The sequence below is a fragment of the Nicotiana attenuata genome, unplaced genomic scaffold (assembly GCF_001879085.1).
Source record: "Nicotiana attenuata strain UT unplaced genomic scaffold, NIATTr2, whole genome shotgun sequence".
In the NCBI taxonomy this organism is placed as follows: domain Eukaryota; kingdom Viridiplantae; phylum Streptophyta; class Magnoliopsida; order Solanales; family Solanaceae; genus Nicotiana; species Nicotiana attenuata.
In genome coordinates, this window is record NW_017673579.1 from 51,064 (window position 1) to 75,015 (window position 23,952).

At 37.0% G+C, this 23,952-nt stretch overlaps 1 protein-coding gene and 1 pseudogene across 1 annotated transcript; both read left to right on the forward strand.

Moving 5' to 3' along the window:
• The first annotated feature begins 4,546 nt into the window (after positions 1-4,546).
• Positions 4,547-9,933, forward strand: LOC109216768 (ADP-ribosylation factor 2). The gene is made up of 7 exons (XM_019380947.1): positions 4,547-4,654; positions 5,225-5,394; positions 5,980-6,050; positions 6,213-6,332; positions 9,267-9,385; positions 9,460-9,541; positions 9,650-9,933. Exons 2-7 carry the CDS (start codon positions 5,247-5,249, stop codon positions 9,653-9,655), a joined length of 546 nt encoding a protein of 181 aa, XP_019236492.1. The 5' UTR covers positions 4,547-4,654; positions 5,225-5,246; the 3' UTR covers positions 9,656-9,933.
• An 8,687-nt stretch (positions 9,934-18,620) lies between these two features.
• LOC109216767 overlaps positions 18,621-23,952 on the forward strand; it is a 20,157-nt pseudogene continuing 14,825 nt past the window's right edge.

Here is a 23,952-nt window from a genome sequence, read left to right on the forward strand (position 1 = left end):
ACAACAACAATGAAATTAAAAAGCAAGAAGATAAAATTGTACTAAGCTTTGGATAGAGTATAGCATAAGTTTGCCAGAAAATTCGTGTTCCCTACAATGATAGCTGAGCTCAGTATTTATAGTTACGTCTAGGGAAGGAGGTCCTAGGATCGTGCTCCTCTTTAATGTCAATTATGAGGGCGGTTGATGAAGATGTAGCAGTGAGCATAAATGTCAAATTCCTTGTAACGGGCAATCGTATTTAATTCCGTGGAATATTCCCTATTAAATGCTACCGGACGAAGAGTATTTATACATCCTTATGAGTGTTATTCTTCTCGGTGACAGATGAAATAGTTGTCTTCAGTCTTGGACATCCCCCGTCTTAGGCTCCACGTGTCTCTTTTTTGGACGGCCACGTGGCATAGCATATTTTACCCTATAAAGAGTTAAGTACAAGAGAATTAACAACTTGCTGAAACTACATAATAAAGATTTTATGGAGGATAAGTATATAAAAGATATTGTTCACTTCTCTTCCTAATTAGTTCTCCAAGTGTATTTTCTTTATTAATTTATTGCGATGATAATTTAATATTTTGAAACTATAATTAAATGAATATTAATTTATTTCATGTTGTTGAAACCGATAGGTTTATGGATATCATCTTTTCCTCCATAAGAAGTTTAATGGAGCATAACAAATATCAAGGGTAATGCATATTTAGTTGACATTTTATTTTAAAAGATACAAAGTAAGGCCTTAAACCTCTATAAACTATGGGATTTGGTATAATATTGGCCTTCATCTACCTGTCGGGCTAAAAATGCCCCCGACCATAAGGAGATCATTAAAAAAAGGGTAAGTTTGAACGGAAAGGTTAAGGTCGAAATATTTTAACTTTATAGGTGGACGGAAGGCAATATTATACCGAATCCCGTAGTTGAGAACTATTTTAGGCCCTTCTCTGTCCGTTAAATGAATATGTTCTTCAAACAAGAGGCATCTCCTCATAAATGGGTATTGTTTAACCAAAAAAACTGAATATTTGGTTAAAGCTAGAAATTAAGAGAGAAATCGGGTTACTGATAATCAAGAAATGAGAGACTTTGAGAACAACAATAAAGCAATGAATAAGTATATATTTCAGTATAATCTCAATAATATTTCGTGTCCTACAGATGTTGAGACCTTCCCCTTTTATAGTTAATTCTAGGAGAAAGTGTAATGCCTTTGTCTTAATGAGGCAATTATGAGCAATAAATGACATTAAAAGAAACGTTACTCAATCATTCCTATTAAATACAAATTCTCTCAACGTATTTGGCATTTAATGCTGAATTTGGACTCCTTTACGCTATCAGATTCATTTCTTCAATTCCTTCCGATCTTCGAGCTTTAAATGACTCGAACAGGTACGAGTCTCATTTCATTTGAATAATAGCTCGTGCCTTTAAGTATCTTCTCTCCCGCATCTGTTGTTGCTCGTGCCTTCTAACTGATTACCACGCTTTGACTATTTGACCGGTCCACATGTCATGACAGGTCATCTTATATAAATTCAGTTTTTTCCCAATACAGATAGTCCCCCCACTTTCTATTTATTTATCAATTAAATATTTGGGAAGTGGATCTTCATTAAAAGGGGAATTTTTGCCATAATCAATGCTATGACAGTACTGACGCTTCAGTTGTCTTTTCTATTTAATGCACTGCATACGTGTCACCTTCTTATTAGCTCTGCAATTCTGCAGCTTCTCTTTTTTTTCAAGGCTTCTTCAACTCCACTATTCACGAAGTGATAGTTGCCTTTATTATAGGCTTTCCATCATTACACTCCTTAATCTTTGGTTGCTTTTATATATAAACTTAACCCTTTTTCCCTTGTCTTCTTCTCCACAAACTTTTACCAAGTATTTCACTATTTACTCCTATTCACTTCTTCCTCAGTTCACATCTTTTTACCATGTCATCTTCGAATCCTAACCCTAGGAGAGTCCCAATTCTTGACAGTTTCCCCAATGCCCCTGTAAGACACAGAAGAGGTAGAGGAGGTAGGCTTCGTGGCCTAGGGTCCATTCGTGGTGGTACCTCTGATTCCATCACTCCTTCTTCTGGCACTATTTCTAGAGGTTCTTTCACTAAGAGATCCTCTTCTAAAGGCAAAGAATCTTCTGAGCCTATTCAAGAACCTTTGGTTGAAGAAATAGTGCCAACCGACTTATCTTTCGAGCATGATAAAGAATCCCTTCGTGACCATGTAATTGATGCTGACACCTATCCTTCTTTAATTACTGAACCCTTGATTTCCACTGTTCGAAAAGATTGTCGTTGGAGAGATGACCTTCATATAGTTATTCCTAACCTAAATCAGAGAATTTCTTCTTATAGGATTGGTTTTTCCTTTGTTTATACTTACCCCTTTACTTTGGGATTTATTCCTGCTATCGACCCAGTCATACTCGATTTCTGTCATTTTTTCAAGATTTGTTTGGCTCATATTGGCCCCCTCGTATTTAGAGCAGTGACTTGTTTAAGGTATGTATCGGCCAAGGCTGGTGTTGATTTTACCTTCTCCCATCTAATTCATCTTTACCACCCCAAGCTGTTCCGCAATGGTGTTTTTACCCTAACTGCAAGAAGTAAAAGGGTTTTGGTAAGCCCTGAAGATGATAAAGATCGAGGCTGGTACACCCGTTACGTTGCGGTACCCACAGTTGGTTTGGTGGGTGAATCAAATATTCCTTTTCCTGAGAAATGGAACCTTGCACGTAAGTATTTCTTCCTTACCGTATCTGTTTTTTTTTATTTCAACTCCTTTTCTAATTTCATTCTTTTTTGCTTTTTTGTAGCAACCATGGGAGATGTGGAGCCCGTTCCTAATTTCCGTGGTTGGGTAGATGCTATTTTGAAAGCCGTGCCTATGGAGGCACGAACCTGGAAATCTATTTCCAACAAACATGGTTGGAAAGTGAAAACTCACGGTATGCATCCCTTATTATTTCTCGTATGTTAAATTCTTTCCCCTCTTTTAACTTTTTATCCTTCTTTTTGTCAGGATTTGCTATTCGAGGAATGACATCTGAAGTAGCTATTGCCCTTCGAGCCTCTTCTGGTACTCCCCTTTCTTTGGAGAGAACAAAAGCTACGCTGTCAAAGAGGAAAATTGTTGAAGAGGATTCTGAGGATGATGAAGATGAAGACACCTCTTTGATGGCTAGGCCTAGAGCCAGGAGACGCATCATTTCTGAAGATGAAGCTGAAATTTCTTCTGCCCGTGCTTCCTCTCTTACCGAACCTATTACTGTTGTTTCTGATGATGAAACCATTCCAAGGGACACCATTGAATCCACTCAACATCTCTTCGTTGACGGTTTCGAAAGTGGTGAACTAGGTCCGGTTTTAGATGAAGTTCTTTTTTCCTCCTCCATTCCTATTCTTTCTATTCCTCCTTTGGTTTCAAGTGCTTCCTTGCCTATTTTACCTGTTCCTACTCCTTTGCCAATTTCTGCTCCCTTACCTGTTTCGACTCCTTCGACTCCTGTTATTTTCACCTCTTTTACCGTTCTTCCTTCTATAGCTCCCCCTTCCTCTGTTCAGCATGCAGAGGAGGGTTCCAATAGCAGAAGTTTGGCTATGAGGAGTGTCACACTTGAGGTTCCTGCTAATAACAGTCTTTTAAGGAAGTCTGGTGGAGCAGATGTCTGGCTCGAGCCTTTAATTGGAGACATTGAGAAGAAGAAGATGAACAGTCATAGTTGCTTAACTTTGATGAATGACATAGTTCATTCTACGTTAAAGGTATTCTTCCTTTACTTACTAATAATTTTTTTTATCTCTAGATTCTTATTTTCATGAGTTGTCTTTGTAGGCTAACCTTATTGGCACGGAATTGATGGGAAGAATTTCCCTTTTAGAAAAGAAGGCCCGTGAGTCTGATAAGACTGTTCTTGAGGCTGAGAGGGTAGCTAAGGAAGCCCAACTGGAAGCATCTAATTGGAAGGAATAGTTTAAAAATGTTCAAGAAACGATAAAAGAATTGCAAGAATACAGGTATATCTAACAAAAATTTATTTATTTTAACCTTTCAAAATTTGTTTAAAAAAAGTTAAGAAAAGAACTTTCTTTCTCTGAGGGTTGTCTCTTATTTTCTATCGCAAGTCACAACCAAAGTCAATGTGCTCCCTGCATCCAAAACATGAAATAACGCGTGTCAAAATCCGATTGCGCCGGACAGACATGCAGGAACCAACGGTGAAATATACACGGAAAATACTTACCCACACCAAGTGTTTACATCAAACTGTATTAACTCACTATGGTTAATTAATTTAATTAGATGAGAATGCATGTAATTTACCATGGTTAAATGATTGAAGTCCATATGCAAGACACATGTCATATATCTATCGGTTTGGTGTAAACACCCGGTGCGGGTAAGTATTTTCCCAGTATACACCCACGACCAGAATTATGGGGCATTTCCGTTATTCTAATTGAGCTAAATGGCAGTTTGGTACCATTAGAAACATCTCTCTCACTCCTTTATTTATTGCCTCTGATTTCCGATTTTTAATTTTAACCTCTTAAATAAATATTTCGCGTTAGTCTCAGGCTTCTCTCTCTCTCTCTCGTGTTCTCTCACTAGATCCCTCTTTCCAAAGCTTTCTTCAAGTAAATCTTACTCTGTCATCTAGCTTTAATTTTATGCATATCTGATAAAGTTTTGTTTTCCTCCTTATTTTTGTTCGTAAAATTCTCTAATGATATACTAACACTTTTTGTGAGTAATTTCGGCTGCATCTACCATGTCCATCTGCTTTTCCTTTGATTTTGCGGTTATCTATCTCAGATTTATGCTTTTTAAGCTTCCGATTTGAATTCCTGTTTTTTTTTTCTGTGAATTTCTGTTGTTATGATGTTTTCTGAAGGTTGATACATGGGACCTGCTCTGGTCTCTGGGAAATTGTACTATCTAATGGTTTGATTCGTGAAATATTGATCTAGATCTTAGGCTTTGGTGGACAGAGTTACCGATACCTGTATCAATAGCCGGTGGAATAGTGGTGGTGCTCACAAGCTGGCTTTGAGTGCCACCATTGCGATTTTATTTTGTGCTTTTTAAATCTAGTTCTGTCAATTTTGCTTTGGCTCATCCAGATCCGTTTCTAGAGTAGCTGCATCTTTTCGTACTGTTGCATTACTTGATATTTTTTGTATAATTCAATGGCTCTATGTACGTAGGGATCCTTAAGAAGAAAGAGAAATGGGGCTGACATTCACCAAGCTTTTTAGCCGGCTATTTGCCAAGAAGGAAATGCGCATTCTCATGGTTGGTCTTGACGCAGCTGGTAAGACCACCATATTGTACAAGCTCAAGTTGGGCGAGATCGTCACCACCATTCCTACTATTGGTATGTGCTTTACTAGCATGTAGCAAGAATATTCGGCAATAACATTTCTACAGTTTTTAAGTTGTAATTATTGTGACAAATTTTGCTGCAATTATGACTTAAAAGACTGACCAATCATTCTGATACGGAAATGGAAAATGTGCACAGAAAAAGATGCTCTCCATTCCCATTTTATGCAGCCTTGTTTGATTCGACACGAAATTAAAGAAATAAAGAAAGACTTTTGAATATTCTTTTAGATTCTGGTGCAAATGATGCAAATCTTCCCCAATCGTTTGCCTCCCTTTTTTTGGACTAGTAGTAATGGGACCAATATCTGTTCTTCGGATGCAATTGTTTTTGGTTGTTCAGTAGTGTATGCTGTTTATAAACTTTCCTCTGAGGTGTACTCAAAAGGGGTATTAATTTTCTTAATGATTCTTTTTCTCTTCTTTGATTTGCAAAAGCCTTTTGAAGTGTTACTGAAGATTCTATGCCTTGCATTGTACTGTCAAATCACCTAATAAGCTTAATTAAAACTCTACAATAAGATGCTTGTGGCATAGCTGCTCAGACGAGTCATCAACAATAATTGATAATTCACAGGTTTCAATGTGGAGACCGTTGAGTACAAGAACATCAGCTTCACCGTTTGGGATGTCGGGGGTCAGGACAAGGTATCGCTTTTGTTTTAATCCAAAATTAGTCTTGCCTCTTCTTCCCCCTTTCTACTTTTCTTTCTTTTTTACTGGTAGCTCTTTTTGTGTTGCATGGAATGAATGTTTTAATTCAGTTTTCTGAAGGATCCTGCTTGCTTATTTATTTATTTGCTTTGGCAGATCCGGCCACTGTGGAGGCACTATTTCCAGAACACTCAGGGTCTCATTTTTGTGGTTGATAGCAATGACAGAGACCGTGTTGTGGAGGCAAGAGATGAATTGCACAGGATGTTGAACGAGGTAATAATTCCCGCCCTTTGTAATTCTGTTGTTATTCTTGCTGATGACCTATAGGTCACGGGTTCGAACCATGGAAGCAACCACTAATGCTTGCATTAGGGTAGACTGTCTAATTCTTGCTAGTGTCAAATTTGTCTTCTAAAACTTTTGAGCTATAGGCATAAAGTTGTGTGCACAAGTCAGCAAACTTTACTTAAATCTTCAGTTACTAGCGTAATATTTATACTGAAAATGATATATGGTATACTCTCTCTAGTCAATTAAGTTTGACTGGAATCAATTTGATGTATGCAACACATCATTTTTTTAAAGCTATTACCTAATCTGATATTTTGTCATGTATATAAGCTTCTGTACATGTAGGTGGCTGTTTATTTGTGTTCATTCTGTACCACTTAGTTCTTTAGAGGCTGATGCCAACTACCTTAAAACCACTCCACTACTGCTGCTCAAGGATTTACAAGTCTTCTTTTAGAAGGGAAGTGATTACTGCTTATGACACTCCCTGTCAAGTGTCAAACATCCCCTTGAACACTAAAACCTTTTAGTTGGTGATGAAACCTTTATAGCATTAGATTCTTCTATGAGATTTAGATTTTTTTAGAAAAAAAGGATCTTCAAAAGGATCCTGGTAAAATCTAGATTCAGAAATTTCAGTTTCGATGTGAGCTTCATTCTAGGTAAAGATGATTGAGTGTGCTCTAAATTTTGGTCATAGAATAAAATGTAAATCATGAACTTTGATTAGTAAGGTGGAAAATTATGCTCAAGCCTAACAAGGTAGAATTTAGTGAATCTCGCATGATTAAACCTGACATGAATGACGTCTCTGTCACATGAGTAGAATTTTATTTGGTCAAGGTCGATTCAAATCAATGTTTACATCCTTGTATGATAAATTAGACTGCAATTTGGAGAATATAAAATCTTAGACTTCCACTTATGCATGTAAGCTTGATGCACAGTGCATGACTTAGTAGAATTTGGTGTAATGGATTTAGCTAGACCACAAATCCATCACTGGAGGACACTATGTGATTCCTGGTACCTGTGCTTGTAGGAGTAAGTAGGTAACCATTGGAATAGTCGAAGTGCATGCAAGCAACTGGAGGCCACCGTTATAAAAAAATACTATGCGATGCTAAAAAATTTCCACACTTACACTAGGTGTCCACCTTTTGCTTGGAATACAGTACTTTTATTTTGATGGAGAAGTGAGTATCCATATAGCAGACCCCAACTTGTTTTTTTTAGTTTTTTTTTTTTTTTTTTTTTTTTTTTTTTTTTTTTAATAACGAGACTAAAGCATAGTTGTTGTTTGGAGATTTATGTGTTCCTACAAAAGGTAGAAGAACTTTCACACTCTAAAAGAGCAGAGGTATGAGTGGAAAAATATCTACGACTGGATCATAAAAGGATAGGCAACTATTGATTTTTGGAATAAAACTGGTTTATATGGAGTGACTTTGAAATGACTGTCCATATTGCCGACCCCAACTATATATGGATTAAGTTTATAGTTGTATTGTTCCCTTGTGGCCATCGGTCAAAGTAAATTAGTTTTGTCCTTGGTCATATTTTAGCTGAAAATTGCATCGTAATGCATCATCTTGAGTAATGTCAAAATTTTAATTTTTGATTAAGGCAAAACTTAGTCCGGATGAGTGAATAATATACGCGAAAAATATGCTGAATCTAACATTGGTCGACTTGGCTATTCTTTTTTGGGGTGGAGGTGTGGGTGGGGGTCGGAGGTGAGGCGGCTTTACATGTGTCATCTCTGATGAGATTAAGTATGTGTTTGCACAATATTTATGTTGAAGTTTAAAGCAAAGTATTTGAAGTTGGAGTTGAAAAGAAGTTTGTGGAGGTCATTAAGTTGTGCTACTTAAGTTTAGTATTGTAAATACTAGAATAATAGTTATGATCAAATGGGGTCCCTAAACTTGGATGAAAAACCCAATTTTGGTCCATTTTTTAAGTTCCTAGTTACAACCTTGAAGTGGGTGATAATTGACCTTGCTGAATTTGATTTGGTTGTTGGTCCATCTTAAAAACTTTAATGTGGTTGTTCCATATTCTGTGTTTACTTGCCAGACTTGGTTGCATATTGGCATAAGTATAGATTTGGTTTTACTTAGAGAGAGTTATCAGTTAGATATAATTTTATTTGATCCTTCTTTCTTTAATTATCATTAAAGGAAGGCAAAAAAACTATCCTGTTTGAAATATTTTACATCAATTCTATCTTTTTCATGAAAGGAAGATGCAATAGAAATGAACTCCTGATTTTCGCAAAGGAAGTTAGTCAGATTCAGTCATAGTTAAAAGAAAATTAGAATATTAGATAACCTGTGGGAGTATTGGCGTACACCTAATACAGTTTAACTCTCTGAGTTTCAAATATAGCCACATATGTTGTCTTCACTTTTTTTTACATTGTCTATGTTCGACTCTTCTGCCCTAATCTTACTTAGTAAATAGTTATTATTGGTGCAATGTATCTCGTAATTGAGACAGAAGTTCAGCAACCTATATGAGACATTTGGAAACTCCAGAATAACAATTAATTAGTTAGTGATATATCTAGAGAATTCGGGGATAAATGGGTGTGAAAAAGAATATTTTTCTTTCTACCTTGTCTTTTAAACAAACAGGCACAACAGAAGCTTTCCAATAAGTTACAGAATTTATGCATCAGTCCGTTGTTTGCTTAAAAAGAACACAGGCGAAATAGGCAAGGGAGTAGGTTAGGGAGGAACAGTGGTTACCGGTCCATGAAGTTCTCTTGCTGCTTACATCCCTTTTTTTCCCCCTTATTGTCCTACTTTCTGTTGTTTATTAGACCAGAAAAATGAATTTGGGAATTCTTTGAATTGAGTTTAACCTTTGTTCAGCGACACGTGGGCTTACTGTTGTTTTTATATGTCCCAGGATGAGCTTCGGGATGCTGTGCTGCTTGTTTTTGCTAACAAACAAGATCTTCCTAATGCAATGAATGCTGCTGAAATAACTGATAAGCTTGGACTCCACTCCCTCAGGCAGCGTCACTGGTAAGCGATCTGCCAGAACTTGTGACGACGCCTTTCTTTTAAAACATGCTAAGCATTCTCTTTGCTATTTTTAGGTATATCCAGAGCACTTGTGCAACTTCTGGAGAGGGACTTTATGAGGGGCTTGATTGGCTTTCTAACAATATTGCTAACAAGGTACTTGATAAGTTCCAAATTGATCAAAGTTGGTGATGCAAATTTGCTGTATAGGATTGCATTTCCTTTTTTGTTTTTCCCCCTTTCCCTAACATCCTCCATTTACAGGCCTAAACCAACGTAGAGTTGTTGCGGTTTGATCCTGGATGCAGGCGGGTTTTTATCTAGTTCTTTTTCCTTTTTTTCCCCATTCTCAGAATCTGTGTGGTTATGAATATCCCTTGAAAGTGATTTGCTTCTTGGTAGGACCTGTTGAAATGTTTTTGTAATACAGTGGTATGATATATGTAATTGCTGTTTGTTTGGTTTCAAGTATAATGCTATAATTTGTAACAGAGAATAGATGTTTCATTGGTAAATGGTAATGGAATACTTCCCTGCTTGTTCCTTCCCATCCGTCTGTGGCATTCGTTGAATAACTTGTATGCTAATGTGCTGCTTTTAAGGGAAATTGAGAAGAAAAAGAAACTAGATATGTAGCACTAGCATGGGCCAGCTACCTTTTTTATGGAGATCGAGTGTTGCGTGGAATCTGGAAGATCTTCTATTAGCTTTAATTTCTACTTTCTAATACCAATTCACGTGATTGGTCAACCAGGATGCTGAGACAAGTGCACTCTTAAGTATGAGTGATGAAATTAGTAAATTTCAGTGCAGATGGTACATTGTTATGTTAAATAAATTCCATGTTCCGTGCACCCCTGTTGGGAAGTTACGTGTTTTTGTAGAGCTGCAGTTAGGCCACAAACCCGAGCTCGAGATAAACCCTTGCAGTAACACGGGGAAAGGAAACGGAAATAAGGTAAGAAGACAGGCTCAGAAAGGAGGGAACCAGAGAAAGGGATTAGGGATTTCAGAATTGACAATACTCAAGTCTGCCTCTCTTTCTTATATGGTGCTCTATATTACACAGATCACAGTACCCGAAATTCATTCATAATTTTCTAATTTTGTAGATTTGTCTTCCATCATAGCCTCTTGATTAATATCATTATAAGAGAATGTTAGTCATCAAATTTAATTAAGCACCTTTATTAAAGCGTGAAAGTTAAGCTTAATATGTTAATTCATATCCATTCTGTTACAATAGTCAAAGCAATGTGGTACATGGGTCAACGGCTCCTAGCAAGGTTTCAGATTTTAAAACAGTTTATGTACAAGCTAATTCGAGCGATTATACAAAATTACCTCAAATGAGCTCTTATCTAGGTGATCACTTGTGAAGCTCCGATAGTAAAATGATTCATGAAATTACTCATATAGGAGCACTCAAGCCATGGGCCACTACTGCGCGTCTACCAGCCTTCTCCACCAACTACGAGATCACCCGATTAAGTGATGTCACGTAACACCGCTTTATCGAACCTCATCTTTAACATTCTTTTTTGCAAATTTTTGAGTCTATCTCTTTTGTCAAAATAATAGAGGCCGAGCAAAATTGAACCCTTGACCTCTTCAAGCATAAAATTACACAAAATGGGGATATAAGGCCATGTATGTTAGCTAAATTAATAAAAGCTAATATAATGTTCATTTAAGTGGAGAAACTTCTCCAGGAATAACTCTGAAAACTGATCCCAAGTCAAAGGCGATGACCCTGCTGGTCTAGCTAAACAGTAATCCCTCCACCAAGTCTTGGCGGATCCGGATAGACGAAAAGCCGCAAAATCAACTCCATTGGACTCCACAATGCCCATGTTTCGAAGAACCTCGTGGCAGCTGTATAAGAAATCCTGGGGGTCCTCAGAAGAAGCTCCGCTGAAGGTAGCAGTGAAAAGCTTGGTGAACCTGTCCAGCCTCCACAAAGCATCAGCGGACATAGCCGCTCCATCACCGGCCTGTGCAACTACCCCCGGCTGAACTGCCACAGCTGGCTGGCCCGGTGGAATCTGAGTCTGGGGAGCTACCTGCTCCGGAGTACGTGCAGCAGGAGTCTGGGCTCCTCCTCCAGCCTGGGAAGTGGCTGGTGCTGCAGGAAGCAATCCTGCTCGGGTGACATTCTCCATGAGGCCAACCAATCGGACCAAGGCGTCCTGAAGAACTGGGGTAGCAATAAACCCCTCTGGGACCTGAGCTAGGCCCACCGGAACTGTCTGAGCTGGGGCCGAAACCTCCTCGTCATGGCCAACCTGAGGGTCCGCCACTGGTGTTGCTGCTGGTGGCTGGGCCATGCCCCTAGCACGGCCACGTCCTTTGCCCCTAGCGGGAGCTGCCTGGGGCTCGGAATACTGATTGGAGGATGAGGAAGCGCGTTTTCTCGCCATCTGCGAAAGAACAGAGTGGAAATTCAATCAGCATTTAAGAAACCAAGTCGCACGACAAGAAAGAACAGATGAGAGATTTTCCTAACTCAATAGACTCTGGGGAACAAGTACAGACGTCTCCGTACCTACCCCTCAGAGTCTACTAAGTTTGTCCGTGAGTTGTGAGACTTATGTAACCTAGTGCTCTGATACCAACNTCCGATTTATATATATATATCAAGCTCTTATAGAGCAGTTAAGGTGATGCATTAGAGACATCAGATTTACATAAGTAGAAGCAAAACCCATTGCAGAGGTTCCCATAACAGGAACCCTATTAGTACCTAACACATCCATAGCATAACTATATACAGAAGGCAAACTAACACTACTACTACTGCATTTACTAACTGCCGATTTAACCAGCCTTGTACGAAGTAGCCCTTGTTGTAGGAAGATGTCACAAAAGGTGGTGGTTGTTTATACATTATACAGAAACCTTGTTCTTGCTGAGCTCCATACTTTGCTAGACTGTCCGCAACACAGTTCTGCTCTCGATAAACACTGGTGATGCTTGGCCTATCCAGTTGTAGGAGTAGCAACCTGCAATCATTTAGGATATTAGTGTATTGTGGTGCAGGCGAAGCTAACAAATTCAGTACAGCCTGTGCATCTGTCTCAATAACAAGCGGTGTTAAATTCATTTGTAGAGCAATGAGCAATCCTTTGAGCAAAGCTAACAATTCAGTTTGAATAGCTGTTCCACGTAGTGTTGCTCCTGCGAAGCCCAGGATCTACTGGCCTTTGTGGTTGCGAATAACACCTCCTATACCACACTTAAAGCTGTCAACTGAGCAAGAGCCATCAATGTTAAGTTTATAAGTGTGGGTATTTGGAGGGTGCCATTTAATATAAAATGGCAAGGAAGCCTTAGCTAGGCTGTGGTGGTTTGTGAGGTAATAAAATTCAGCAGCCTTTTTATAGATGACACTTAGCTCTAAGCCTAACGTTCTATTTTCAAAAGTATGTTTATTACGATGAAGCCATAATTCCCGTAAAACAAAAGGTATTAAGGTGGTAGTTGGAATTTGTTGACAGTTATGTGGTATTTTTTGACGAATGAAAACCTTGAATAACATAAGATTATTATCGAAAGTGTGCAAGGAATTCATAATATTAACTGAGGTTTGAAGTTTATTCCAAATCAATTTTGCTATTGGACAGTAAAGTAAAATATGTTGCACAGTTTCAGGACCTAATTGGCATTGAGAGCAAATAGGAGAAGTAATAATACCTAACTTGTGAAGGTAAGACGCTGTTGGAAGCCTATCATGACAGACTAGCCAAATAAAACGGGATATTTTCGGTGGAACATTTAACTTCCAAATCCATTTGTAATTACCTGTTGGATTAGTTGAGACATTCGTACTGAGTGACAGAGAAATATAGATGGATTTAACTGAAAACAAACCTGTGGATATAAGCTTCCAGTAGAGGTGATCAATAGTAGTAGGCTTAAGAGCCATATAAATATTATGAATAAGAGCCTGTATCTGATATGGTAAAATAAAAGGGAGTTGATCTAAATGCCAATGATGGTTATAATAATAGCTCGAAACAGTTTTACATTCCTCCAACCTTGGAAGGGGTCCAGAGATATAATTTCGAAGGGTAATATTGTGATCAATCCAAGGATCTGTCCAGAATTTAACGTATTTTCCTGAGGCTAGATTCCATTTGAAACCTAGTTTACAGGAAGCCCAGCCTTGCATAATATTCTTCCAAATGGAGGAACTATTGTTCCTTTGTAGATGGGAAGGTTTTATATAATTTCGCAGTAGTACTTGTGCCCATAACTGAGTAGGGTTGTGAAAGAGTCTCCATGCAAGACTGGCATGTAGCGCTTTATTTTTTAGGGACAGATTTTGTATAGCTAGCCCTCCCTTATCCAAAGGTTGTGTGAGGGTATTCCAATTTAGAAGATGCAGCCTCTTCTTAGTACTTGTGGTACCCCAGAGAAAATTTCTTTGGTGCCTATTTAGTGAAGTAATTATGTAAGAGGGTAAAGTAATATATTGCATAACATGATTAGGAAGAGAATTCAAAGTAGAACGTATTAAGGTAGTTCTTCCTGCTTTTGTTAAGAAATTGGTTTTCCAACCAACCAACTTACTACTAAAATTGTCTATTAAGAATTGATAATCATTTTTAGTAGGTTTTATTAATAAAAATTGGAAAACCTAAATATTTACCAAACTGATTACCCTCCTTCATTTGGAATGTATGTAGGATTTGATTTCTAGTATGAGTAGAGCAGTTCTTAGAGAAATTTTTTTTTTGACTTGTCGAAGTTAATTTTTTGACCTGAAGCTTTAGTGAGGTCAGCTAGAGTACCAACCATAGCTTGTCTAGAGGTAGTAGTGATCTTTGAAGTAAGAATAATATTATCAGCAAAGAAGAGATGTGACAATTTAGGTCCCTGACAAGTAATGGAGATAGGTGACCATTTACAATAATCCACTGATGTATTTATTCTTCGAGAAAGCATTTCTAAACAGATAATAAACAAATAAGGTGATAGAGGGTCACCCTGTCGAATCCCCCTAGAGGGCTGGAAATATTTAGTGGGATTACCATTTATCAGAATTGAAATACTACTAGTCGTTATGCAAGACATAACAAGCTGTATGAAGGGTTTTGGAAAATTCAGGGCACAAAGAGAATGATGTATGAATGACCATTCCAATTTATCAAATGCTTTCTCAAGGTCCAATTTTAAGAGCATGTGACCATTATTCCCTTTCATTTTGCGAAACCTAGTTAGGATTTCTTGAACTATAATAGCATTATCCGCAGCCCTTCTATTCTTTAGAAAGCTGGATTGAGTTGGATGTATGAGGTGATCTAGTAAAGGTTTCAGCCTGTTGGCAATGATCTTTGTGATTATTTTGTAAATCGTATTACAAAGACTAATAGGTCTATACTGGTAAATAGTAGAAGCTTGCTTATTTTTAGGTATTAAACAAATAAAAGTCTTGTTAATAACAGGATCTATTTTATGACTATTGAACACAGTATGACAAAAAGACTTAACAGAAATATCAATAGTATCCCAATATTCTGATAAAAGAAAGGATGAAGACCATCCGGTCCAGGTGCCTTAATAGGTTTAAAGGAGTCTAAAGCCTGTTTAATCTCCCAGTCTTGTAAGGGATATGTTAAAGAAAGTTGTTCCTCAGTTGTGAGAACATTTGTAGGGAGAATGTAATTATTATGGGAGGAACTTATTTCATAAGTGTGAAATAGATTGTGATAATACTGAGTAATATTATTCCTAATTGTGGTAGGATCAATTATCCAATTTCCCCCCTGGTCCTGAAGGGCAGTAATGCGATTACAACGTCGTCTATTTATAGTGGATAAGTGGAAAAACTTTGTGTTAGCATCTCCATTATTCAACCAGTCAATCCTGGACTTTAGTTTCCAAAAGTTTTCTTCTAATTTCAGTATATTATTAAAATCCTCTATTAGAGTTTTTTCTAAGTTATGCAGGAATAGACTAGTAGAGTAATGGACAGAAGATTGAATACCACCGATTCGAGCTAGTAATTTTTTCTTTCTTTTGAAAATATTTCCAAAAGTTGAAACATTCCATTGTTGCACTTGAGTAGTAAATTGATCAATAGCAGGAAGTAGTTGTAAATTTTCTAACCAAATATGCTTAATTAAAGTAGGGAAAGTGGGATGAGAGGCCCAAATTGTTTCAAATCTAAATATCTTTTGTCTAGGTAAACAGAATTGTAAATCCAATTTTAACGGGCAATGGTCAGAATGAAGCCTAGGGAGATGAGTGACAAGCATGTCAGGAAAATGACTAATCAATTCATAATTAGCAAAAATACGATCAATACGTTCCAGTATATTACTAGTAGTATGTCTACCATTTGTCCACGTGTATCGACTCCCTTTGTAGCCTAAATCTGCCAATTTACAGTGGTTGATACAACGAAGGAATTTATGAACACGTACATTATTAAGAGGTAATCCACCAAACTTATCCCCAGCTTCTAAAATGTCATTAAAATCACCCCCATCACCCAAGGCCCTTTATACCAATCATATATACACATTAAATTATCCCATAATAACTGTCTATTGGTCAGACTAGGATTTGCATAAATGGACGAAAATAAGAATTTAAAGGGATTGGGGATTACCTTGATGTGGCAATGAATCTCCTGGCCAGTGGAAGCAACATGTTCCACATGCAACTCTTCTGTCCATAAAATAACGATGCCACCTGATTGACCTGTAGCTGGTACTTCTATCATACCTGAGAAATTAAAATCATCTTTAATGGCTTGGTGACTGGCACTGTGGGTCTCCAATAGGACCACTAGGGCTGGCCTATTATAGTCCAATAACGACCTGAAATTCCTGCGAAAGTCCTCTGAATGAACACCCCTGCAATTTCAAATAACAAAATTCATATGACTATCCGTGTAATCAAATTATAAACTGCCCCTTGGGCCCCTTTGAGTGTTTATCCGGCTTGTGTGGAGGAGAAACGTGGGCATTAGAAGCATTGCATATTTCCCGACTTCCGGATTGGTTGTTGGTCTTAGATGAAAGGCGGTTGTGCGAAGATTTTGAGGACACCTTACATAAATCTTTCTTTCGTATTCCTCCTTCTACACAAAGACTTTTATCCATCTAGAAAAGCATACACTGGTCGAGTTTCTCTGTTGTAAACGATGGCTACTTCTAATTCCGCTTGAAGATTGTTGTTTTGTTCTTCTGGAGGTGGACTTTGTGGGGGTGAGGGATTGGGAGATGGTACTGGGGTTGGAGGTGTTGGAGGGTCCCAGTACGGCTGAATCCGTGGTGTTGTGGTATTGGGAAGTGGGTAGAAAGGCATTTGGAGAATGTGAGGGTGAAGATGTTGGGGATCCCACGAAGGTGTTGGAAGTGCAGGCTGTTGATAAGGGCTCGGGTGAGGAGATTGGGTCATTGCCCAATGGTACCTGCCGTAAATCTCCATGCCCAGTTGCATCCCTTCCATCACTATTTGAGCCAAGTCCGTTGGATGATTTATCAATACCGTAACCTCCTGATGATTCACTTCCAGTGTATCGTGAGAGCATGATTTTGAAGCCCCATCTCCAACCAAGAAGCAAAGTGGGTTGGTGCATGCGGGGTCCGGGCAGTGTAGACTATCGAGTTTTGGTCCATGACCAAGTGAGGAGGAGGAAGGGAGTGAGGAGTGTGGTGGTGGAGCAGCCTGTGGGCCTGGTTCTGTGGTGTTTGGTGTCTCCTGAGAAAGTTGAGGTTGGGAGTGAACATTGTGTGAGGAGTGAATATTGGAAGCGATGGTACCTTTATCCTTTGTAGAAGAAGTAGATGATGGTGATGCCGATTTGGAAAAGATTGGAAGTGAAGGAGTTACAGTGGGTAAACTGGGCGGTTGGATTGATTGATGTGGTGGAAAGGAGTGAGTATTTAGTGAAGTGGTGGGGGATAATCATAACCTAGTTGCATGGGGTTTGTGAACTTAGGGTTAGGGATAGATGATGATGTCGGAGTAGGGGTGTATGTGGCGGATTTTTCGATTACTAAGGCTTGCATGGAAGTTGGTGGTGTTGTGCTAGGGCAATGGGTTTGCGTGTGGAAGGTTTTGACGTGGCCAGATGCATTGCTGAGGGAGGGAGTTGAATGAAGACTATTATGTGATTGGACCGATTGTCCAAGTACTTGAGTGTCTTGTGGAGGAGTCAAAGTCTGATATTTGGCTTGTAAAGGAGGTGTATCAGGTAGTGGTAGGACAGTTAATGCAGCAAAGGGATTAGTGGTAGTAATAGAAGAGGGGTGATTACTTAGTTGAGTAGTTGGGAGAGGACTTGTCTTTTGAATGGCTAATTGTTCAAAAGGAACAATAGGAGGATTAAGAGGGGCAGTGTCATTCCTGTCAGCATTAATCGTTTTTGGAGTAGGGTTTGGACCCAATTTTTTCTTTGAGAACTGCACTGTTTTCCACTCAGTGGTCGAAGGATTTGCTGTAGGATTAGGAGTAAGTATAGGATTATTAAGAGAAGGAGAACCTGATGAAGGAACATCTTGGCATTGATAATGACAAACTCTTTGGTTATGCCCCATCCGGCCACATTTAAGGCATAAAATATTTAATCCTTTATATAGGATGTTCTGTCTATGATTACCAATATATACATGTGATTTTAAAGGTTGATCCAACTCAACTTCAACACACAAACGTGCATAACGACCCCGTGTAGTAGAAGAAGTGCAATTATCCATAGATAATAATTTACCAATCTTATTGCCCACCTTCTGAAGAATACTGAAGTCATAAAATTCAGTAGGTAATTCCGGAAGACGGAGCCATATAGCAGAATAGCGGATATTTGTTTGCGATGCCATAAACTTTGGTTCCCATTGCCTAACAGATAGGAAGTGGTTCATAATGAACCAAGGCCCTTGATGTAGTGTCCGAATTTTGTTCTCTTCTTTTTGAAATTTGAGAAGGAAAAAATCTGATCCCAAATCGATAAGAGGCAGATTTTCTGTCGGTTGCCAGAGTGTATATATTTTATTTCGAAGTAGTTGATGTTCAATCTTACGTCCTTAACAATCACTGCATGTAAATTCGGTTCTTTTCTACCATAGATAGAGGAATAAAATTGGAAGCGTCAGTAGGTGCTTCCAGTTCATCTTCAACCACCATGGTATTAAAAGTTTGGCCAGGCGCAGGTGATAGTCTAGTGGTAAGATAGGATTTAGGTGGCAAGTCAGTAGGAAGTGTAGGAGATGTAGGCTCGTCAATGATCATTGTGTGGGGTTGGGAGTCTTGGGAAAGGATGTTGGTTGCTTCAGAAGTGGAAGAAAAATCGGGTGGTTTAGGGAGTTTAAGATATGAAGAAGCAGGTAGGTGGTGAGAGTAAATGTTAGGAGTAGTCATCTCTTTCTCCTGTACTCGTTCACCTTCTCTCTTTTGCTGCTCCCTATATAAGTTATACCTCCACGGCTCCACTTGGCTTCTCACAAAAGATTGAGAAATTTACGACTAGTATTAAAATGGCAGATGCTGGTGATTCGCACGAACTATCTTGGTTCGTCGAACCGAGACTTTGTCATTCGCAACAATGGTGACCACCAGGTATTTTTCTAATTGTTTTGTGATTTTCTGGAATAGACTTTGTTGCAAGCTAGTAATTTATTCTATCTCATGTTTATTGATTTTGAGTTCAGTCTTTGTTACAAATTGCCGAAGAAACTTGCTTTCTTTTATATTTTCTTGTGTTTCGTTTTGTTCTAATTAGTCGTTTGCTTAAATGTTTGCGCATGTAAACTAGATTCTTTAATTTGTGTTTTATGTGTATTTCATTGTACAATTTGCTACAGTGAAGTAAAGGGAAGCAGACATGCGGCTACTGATTGATAAATGGTTAATTTATGTGAACATGAAGAGGATTCCATATTTTTACAGTACGATGGTTCGATGGTTGCCTGTTCACGGTCTAGCTGTACCTACCGTCTTTTTTTGTATCAATATCAATAGTTCATCCAACAATAAACGACATCCGAATTATAGAGCTAGGACACAATCAAATCCGAACGAACAAAATGTTGAATTGAAACGTACCAGTCTCTAGCTACTGGGTTATTACTTTTTTATTTTCCAATAATTTCTACAATTAACAAAACGAACGAGTATAAATAAGATTCTCTTAGCTCATTCAGAAGGATCTCATAATTTCATTATCCATTATCCATGACCGTTTATGACTCTAGCACAACCACTCGATGAAATCTAGAGGGAAGTGGGGTAAATGGTCGATACTACTGGAAAGATTCCCCTTTAGATAATAGGTACTGTGATACAGAGTGATTTTGAGAAGCTATGACTTCTTAAATCTTAATTTTAGAAAATTTGGTCTGTTAATACGCTTTACTTGACGTGTTATGCTTTCTAGGACTTTTAGCCCTATTAGAGATTTTTTCACTAATAGAAAATATAGAGAACTTTTAGTATTTTTATTTTTATTTTTATTTTGTAACTTGTTGAATTTAAGTGGGGAACATAGTCAATGAATGCCATGGCGGGTCTAAGGAGAGGCAGAGGTAGGCCTAGGAAGTATTGAAGAGAGGTGATTAGGCAGGACATGACTCATCTTCATCCTACTAAGGACATGATTTTTGATAGAAAGGTGTGGAAGTCAAGATATGGACCGGGCATACAAAATACAGTTTAAAAATAGGCTTTGAAAAGCAAGCACAAAGCCTAAAGTCTCACTTACCTTGCAATGACTAGTTTCCAAACCTTGCGATTAATTAACAATATCATTTATGCTGTGGAGTCAAATCTCAATCTCCCTAACTTTCAAGCTTGAGCTAAATCTTTATATTTTACACCTTAATAAAAATATATTCCAACATCTCAATCTAATTCAATTACAAGTAATACCCTCAATCTAAATTCAGTATTTAATTACAATTCCTATAAATTAAAACACAAATTGTAATGATACTAACCATAAAATAAAAGTTAAAATTTATCTATACATAAAAATAAAAATTCGGAACAGTAGTTCCAAAAAGAACGAAAAACTAAGGTGCTAAATCTAACGCAGTATAGAGGCCTGGACATATATTAAAATTTCAATCTTATATCTAATTCTAAAAGTTAATCATTACTATAATCATTACGCTCCAATCATTGTGTAATTATTTTATCTCCTAGTTAAAGAAGCAAAATTGAAACCAACAATGATTTTTCATAGAGTACATAACTTTCAATTCCCCTTATCATAATTTACCCATTATGGCTTAATCATTATATACTTCCATTTAACAGTAGTAGAAGCCGAAGTTGTTCCCATATTTAATTCATGATACTCCTCAATTATTGCTTAGTCATGTCTACTATCATTATCTTACTTTTCTACTCATTACTACAAATATTATCAAATATAAGTTGATAACTAAATACAGCAATTCAATCTCAATAAAGTAGGATGTTATTAGATAGATTTTTTTTTTATATACCTGATTATGTTTTCTTTCACGAAACTTTCCAACAATGAAGCCGCCAGTCTAATGCCTCTAATATTACTTCTTGTTTGTACTTTTTTTTTCTTTTCTTTTTTAAATTAAAAAAAAAAAAAAAAACTAGCACTTATTTTTCGAAGGTTATCTAGGGCGTGAGATTGACAAGGTGGGGATACGCCCTAGCTTTTTGATTAAACATTAACTAATTTACCACCAATCATATATAATATAAAATTTAGCCCACTAGCAAATTAACTAGTATAGTATCTTATATATTATAATAAATCTCCTTTCACTGGCTTAGTATTTGATCCAATAGCTACAAATAACATTAATTCTCTAATCCCAAAATTAATAAGTATATAAAAATATTTCGGGTTATTACAAACTAATAGGTTGTCCGAGCTAGTTATTTAGATCTTAGAGGACATGCTTAGAGTTTGTTTGATTGATTTTGGCGGTCATTGGGACGATTAGTTGCCGTTGACTAAGTTCACTTATAATAACAGCTACCAGTAGATTATACATATAACGTCGTTTGAAGCTCTATATGGTCATAAATGTCGTTCGCCAGTTGGATGGTTTGAACTTGATGAAGCACAACTATTGGGTCCGGATTTACTTCATCAAGCTTTGGAGGAAGTTACATTGATACGAGAACGGCCTTGGAATGCCCATTAGTTTGCAATAACCCGAAATATTTTTATATACTTATTAACTGTGGAATTAGAGAATTAACGTTATCTGTAGCTATTGGTCAAGTACTAAGCTAGTGGAAGAGGATTTATTATAATGTATTTGCTAGTGTACTAGTTAATTTGCTAGTGTGCCCAATTTTATATTATACTAGTCTTAGGGTACATGCTTTGCACGTGTACCCTATATTAATAAGTATAAAATTTTACAAATTATATTGATATTATTAAATTATGTATAGTAGACGTGCAATTGTTAAGTGTTATTTCGAAAGTATTTCTAGAATTTCATGTTGGTAATGAGTATATATGAATATTGAGATAATTTATATCTAATTATAGTCTTCTTAGAATGTGTATTTATATTTTGATTCATAATTAATATAGAAGGAATATTTTACTAAAGAGTAATGGACATACTATTGTATACCCAGATAATCAAATATAATTTTTCACAAAAAGTCTTTCTCATATTTTCTTTGAAATAATTGTTTGAATAGAATACCAAAACCAAACTTATATAGCTTAATTTCTATACCTTTTTGCTGATAAGAAGTCTTTCATTGTCTAAATATCGTTACCTTTTGCATCCTAAACCTAAAACTAAATGAGCTGACAATGACAAACATTTTATTAACAAAACAAATCCTAAATCTAAAAGCAGTATAAAGTGGTCGAACCTTCCCTAATATTAATTGAAAGTGCTTGGAATTTATTATTCCTAAATTTAAATGGAGTTGAAAATAAGGATTTCTAAAACTAAAAAGAACTGAGAAATCACAATCCTAAAAGGTAGGAAAATAATTAGATCAGTAATCCTAAATATTAGGTAAACAATTATATGATTGTTTCTAAATGTTTACGAAATAATTAATGACTATTTTTCCGGTATAACTCTATTTTTAAAGGGCTAAAAGGGTAAACGACATTTTGATGTCCTTTGTGCTTTTAATATGGTATAAATTAATATAATTGGTGGTAAATTAGTTAACTTGGTTAGGTGTATAATGAAAAAGCTAATGGGCCTACCCCTACGTTGTCAATCTCACGTGCCAGAAGACGTTGGGAAAATAAGTGTTAGGTTTTGTTAAAAAAACAAAGATGATGAAGAAGAAAACTAGTATAAACGAGAAGTAATATTGGAGGCATTCGACCGACGGCTTAACTGTTGGAAAGTTTCGTGGAAGAAGCATAATCAGGTATATAAAAAGATCTATTTAATTATATCCTACATTATTGAGATTGAATTGGTGTATTTAGTTATCAACTTATATTTGATAATAATTGTAGCAATGATTAGAAAAATAAGGTAATAATAGCAGCAATTTTATCAAAGGCGAAAAGCGCAAAAAAAACTCTAAGGACTTTTGGGCTTTAAGCGCAAATAAAGTGTGGGCTTTGATGGAGAAAGGTGCAATGGAGAAAAAAATACAAATATAATCCCCGTTTTTACAATTTACAATAAGCGGTTCGTGTAGTCCAAGTCTAATAATTATAAGCATGTATAACAAATATATAGAGAAAGAAAGTGAAAAAAAAGCACGATAAAAGTGAAATATCAATTGTTTAGTGTCGCCTCTTCAGGATTACGTTAATTGGCAAGGAAAAGTATACCTTAAAGCCTTGATGATGCCCACTAAGCGAGGTGAAGCGCTCAACATGTTTCGCGCCTCGTTGTAGGGCTTAAGCGCGCTTTAAGCGTGCCTTTGACAACATTGGGTAGCAGAGATGATTATGCAATTATTAAGGAGCATCATGAATTAAATATGGGAACAATTTCGGCTTCTATTACTGTTAAGTAGGGGATGTAATGATTAAGCCATAATGAGTAATAGAGCTGTCAAAATGGGCGGGGCCGGGCTAGCCCAGCCAAGCCCACGTGGGCTTTAGCAATTGACGGGCTGGGCTGGGCTAGCCCACCATTTTGATGGGCCTTATAATGCCCACCCCAGCGCTATGTGGGTTGCGGCCCCCCACAGGCCGGCCCATTATTTTTTAAAATATAATTTTATATTTTTTCTTTTAGTTCTAACTTTAAAAAAGATCTTATTAAAAAAATTTCAAAAAACTTAATACTTATACTGTTCCAATTTATCACAATAAGCAATAAAAAAGTTAAAGAAAAGACTATATTTCATTCACTAAAGGTCAAAAGTCAAAACAAACTATTCAAGAGAACGTCCATGACGCTTATGGGATATCCAACGCATTTTTTTTATCACACACATTTGAATCCGCTTGTGAGAAGGTTGTCTTAGCATCTTCACTTTCATCTACATCTACAATTCGATGCAATATTACTTAGTTAAATATTAAAAATAATTAAATTCTTAAAACTAATTAACATTTTAAGACTTTGATCTTTTAATATGATAAGCTTAATAAACTTTAAGCTTGGGATACTCTTCTT

Bases quoted from the DNA above. Each gene is read 5' to 3' on its own strand.
- LOC109216768 (XM_019380947.1), top strand. From the start codon at position 5,247: ATGGGGCTGACATTCACCAAGCTTTTTAGCCGGCTATTTGCCAAGAAG. The intron at 5,395-5,979 runs GTATGTGCTTTA...GATAATTCACAG, and splicing joins CACCACCATTCCTACTATTG to GTTTCAATGTGGAGACCGTT. The intron at 6,333-9,266 runs GTAATAATTCCC...TATATGTCCCAG, and splicing joins TGCACAGGATGTTGAACGAG to GATGAGCTTCGGGATGCTGT.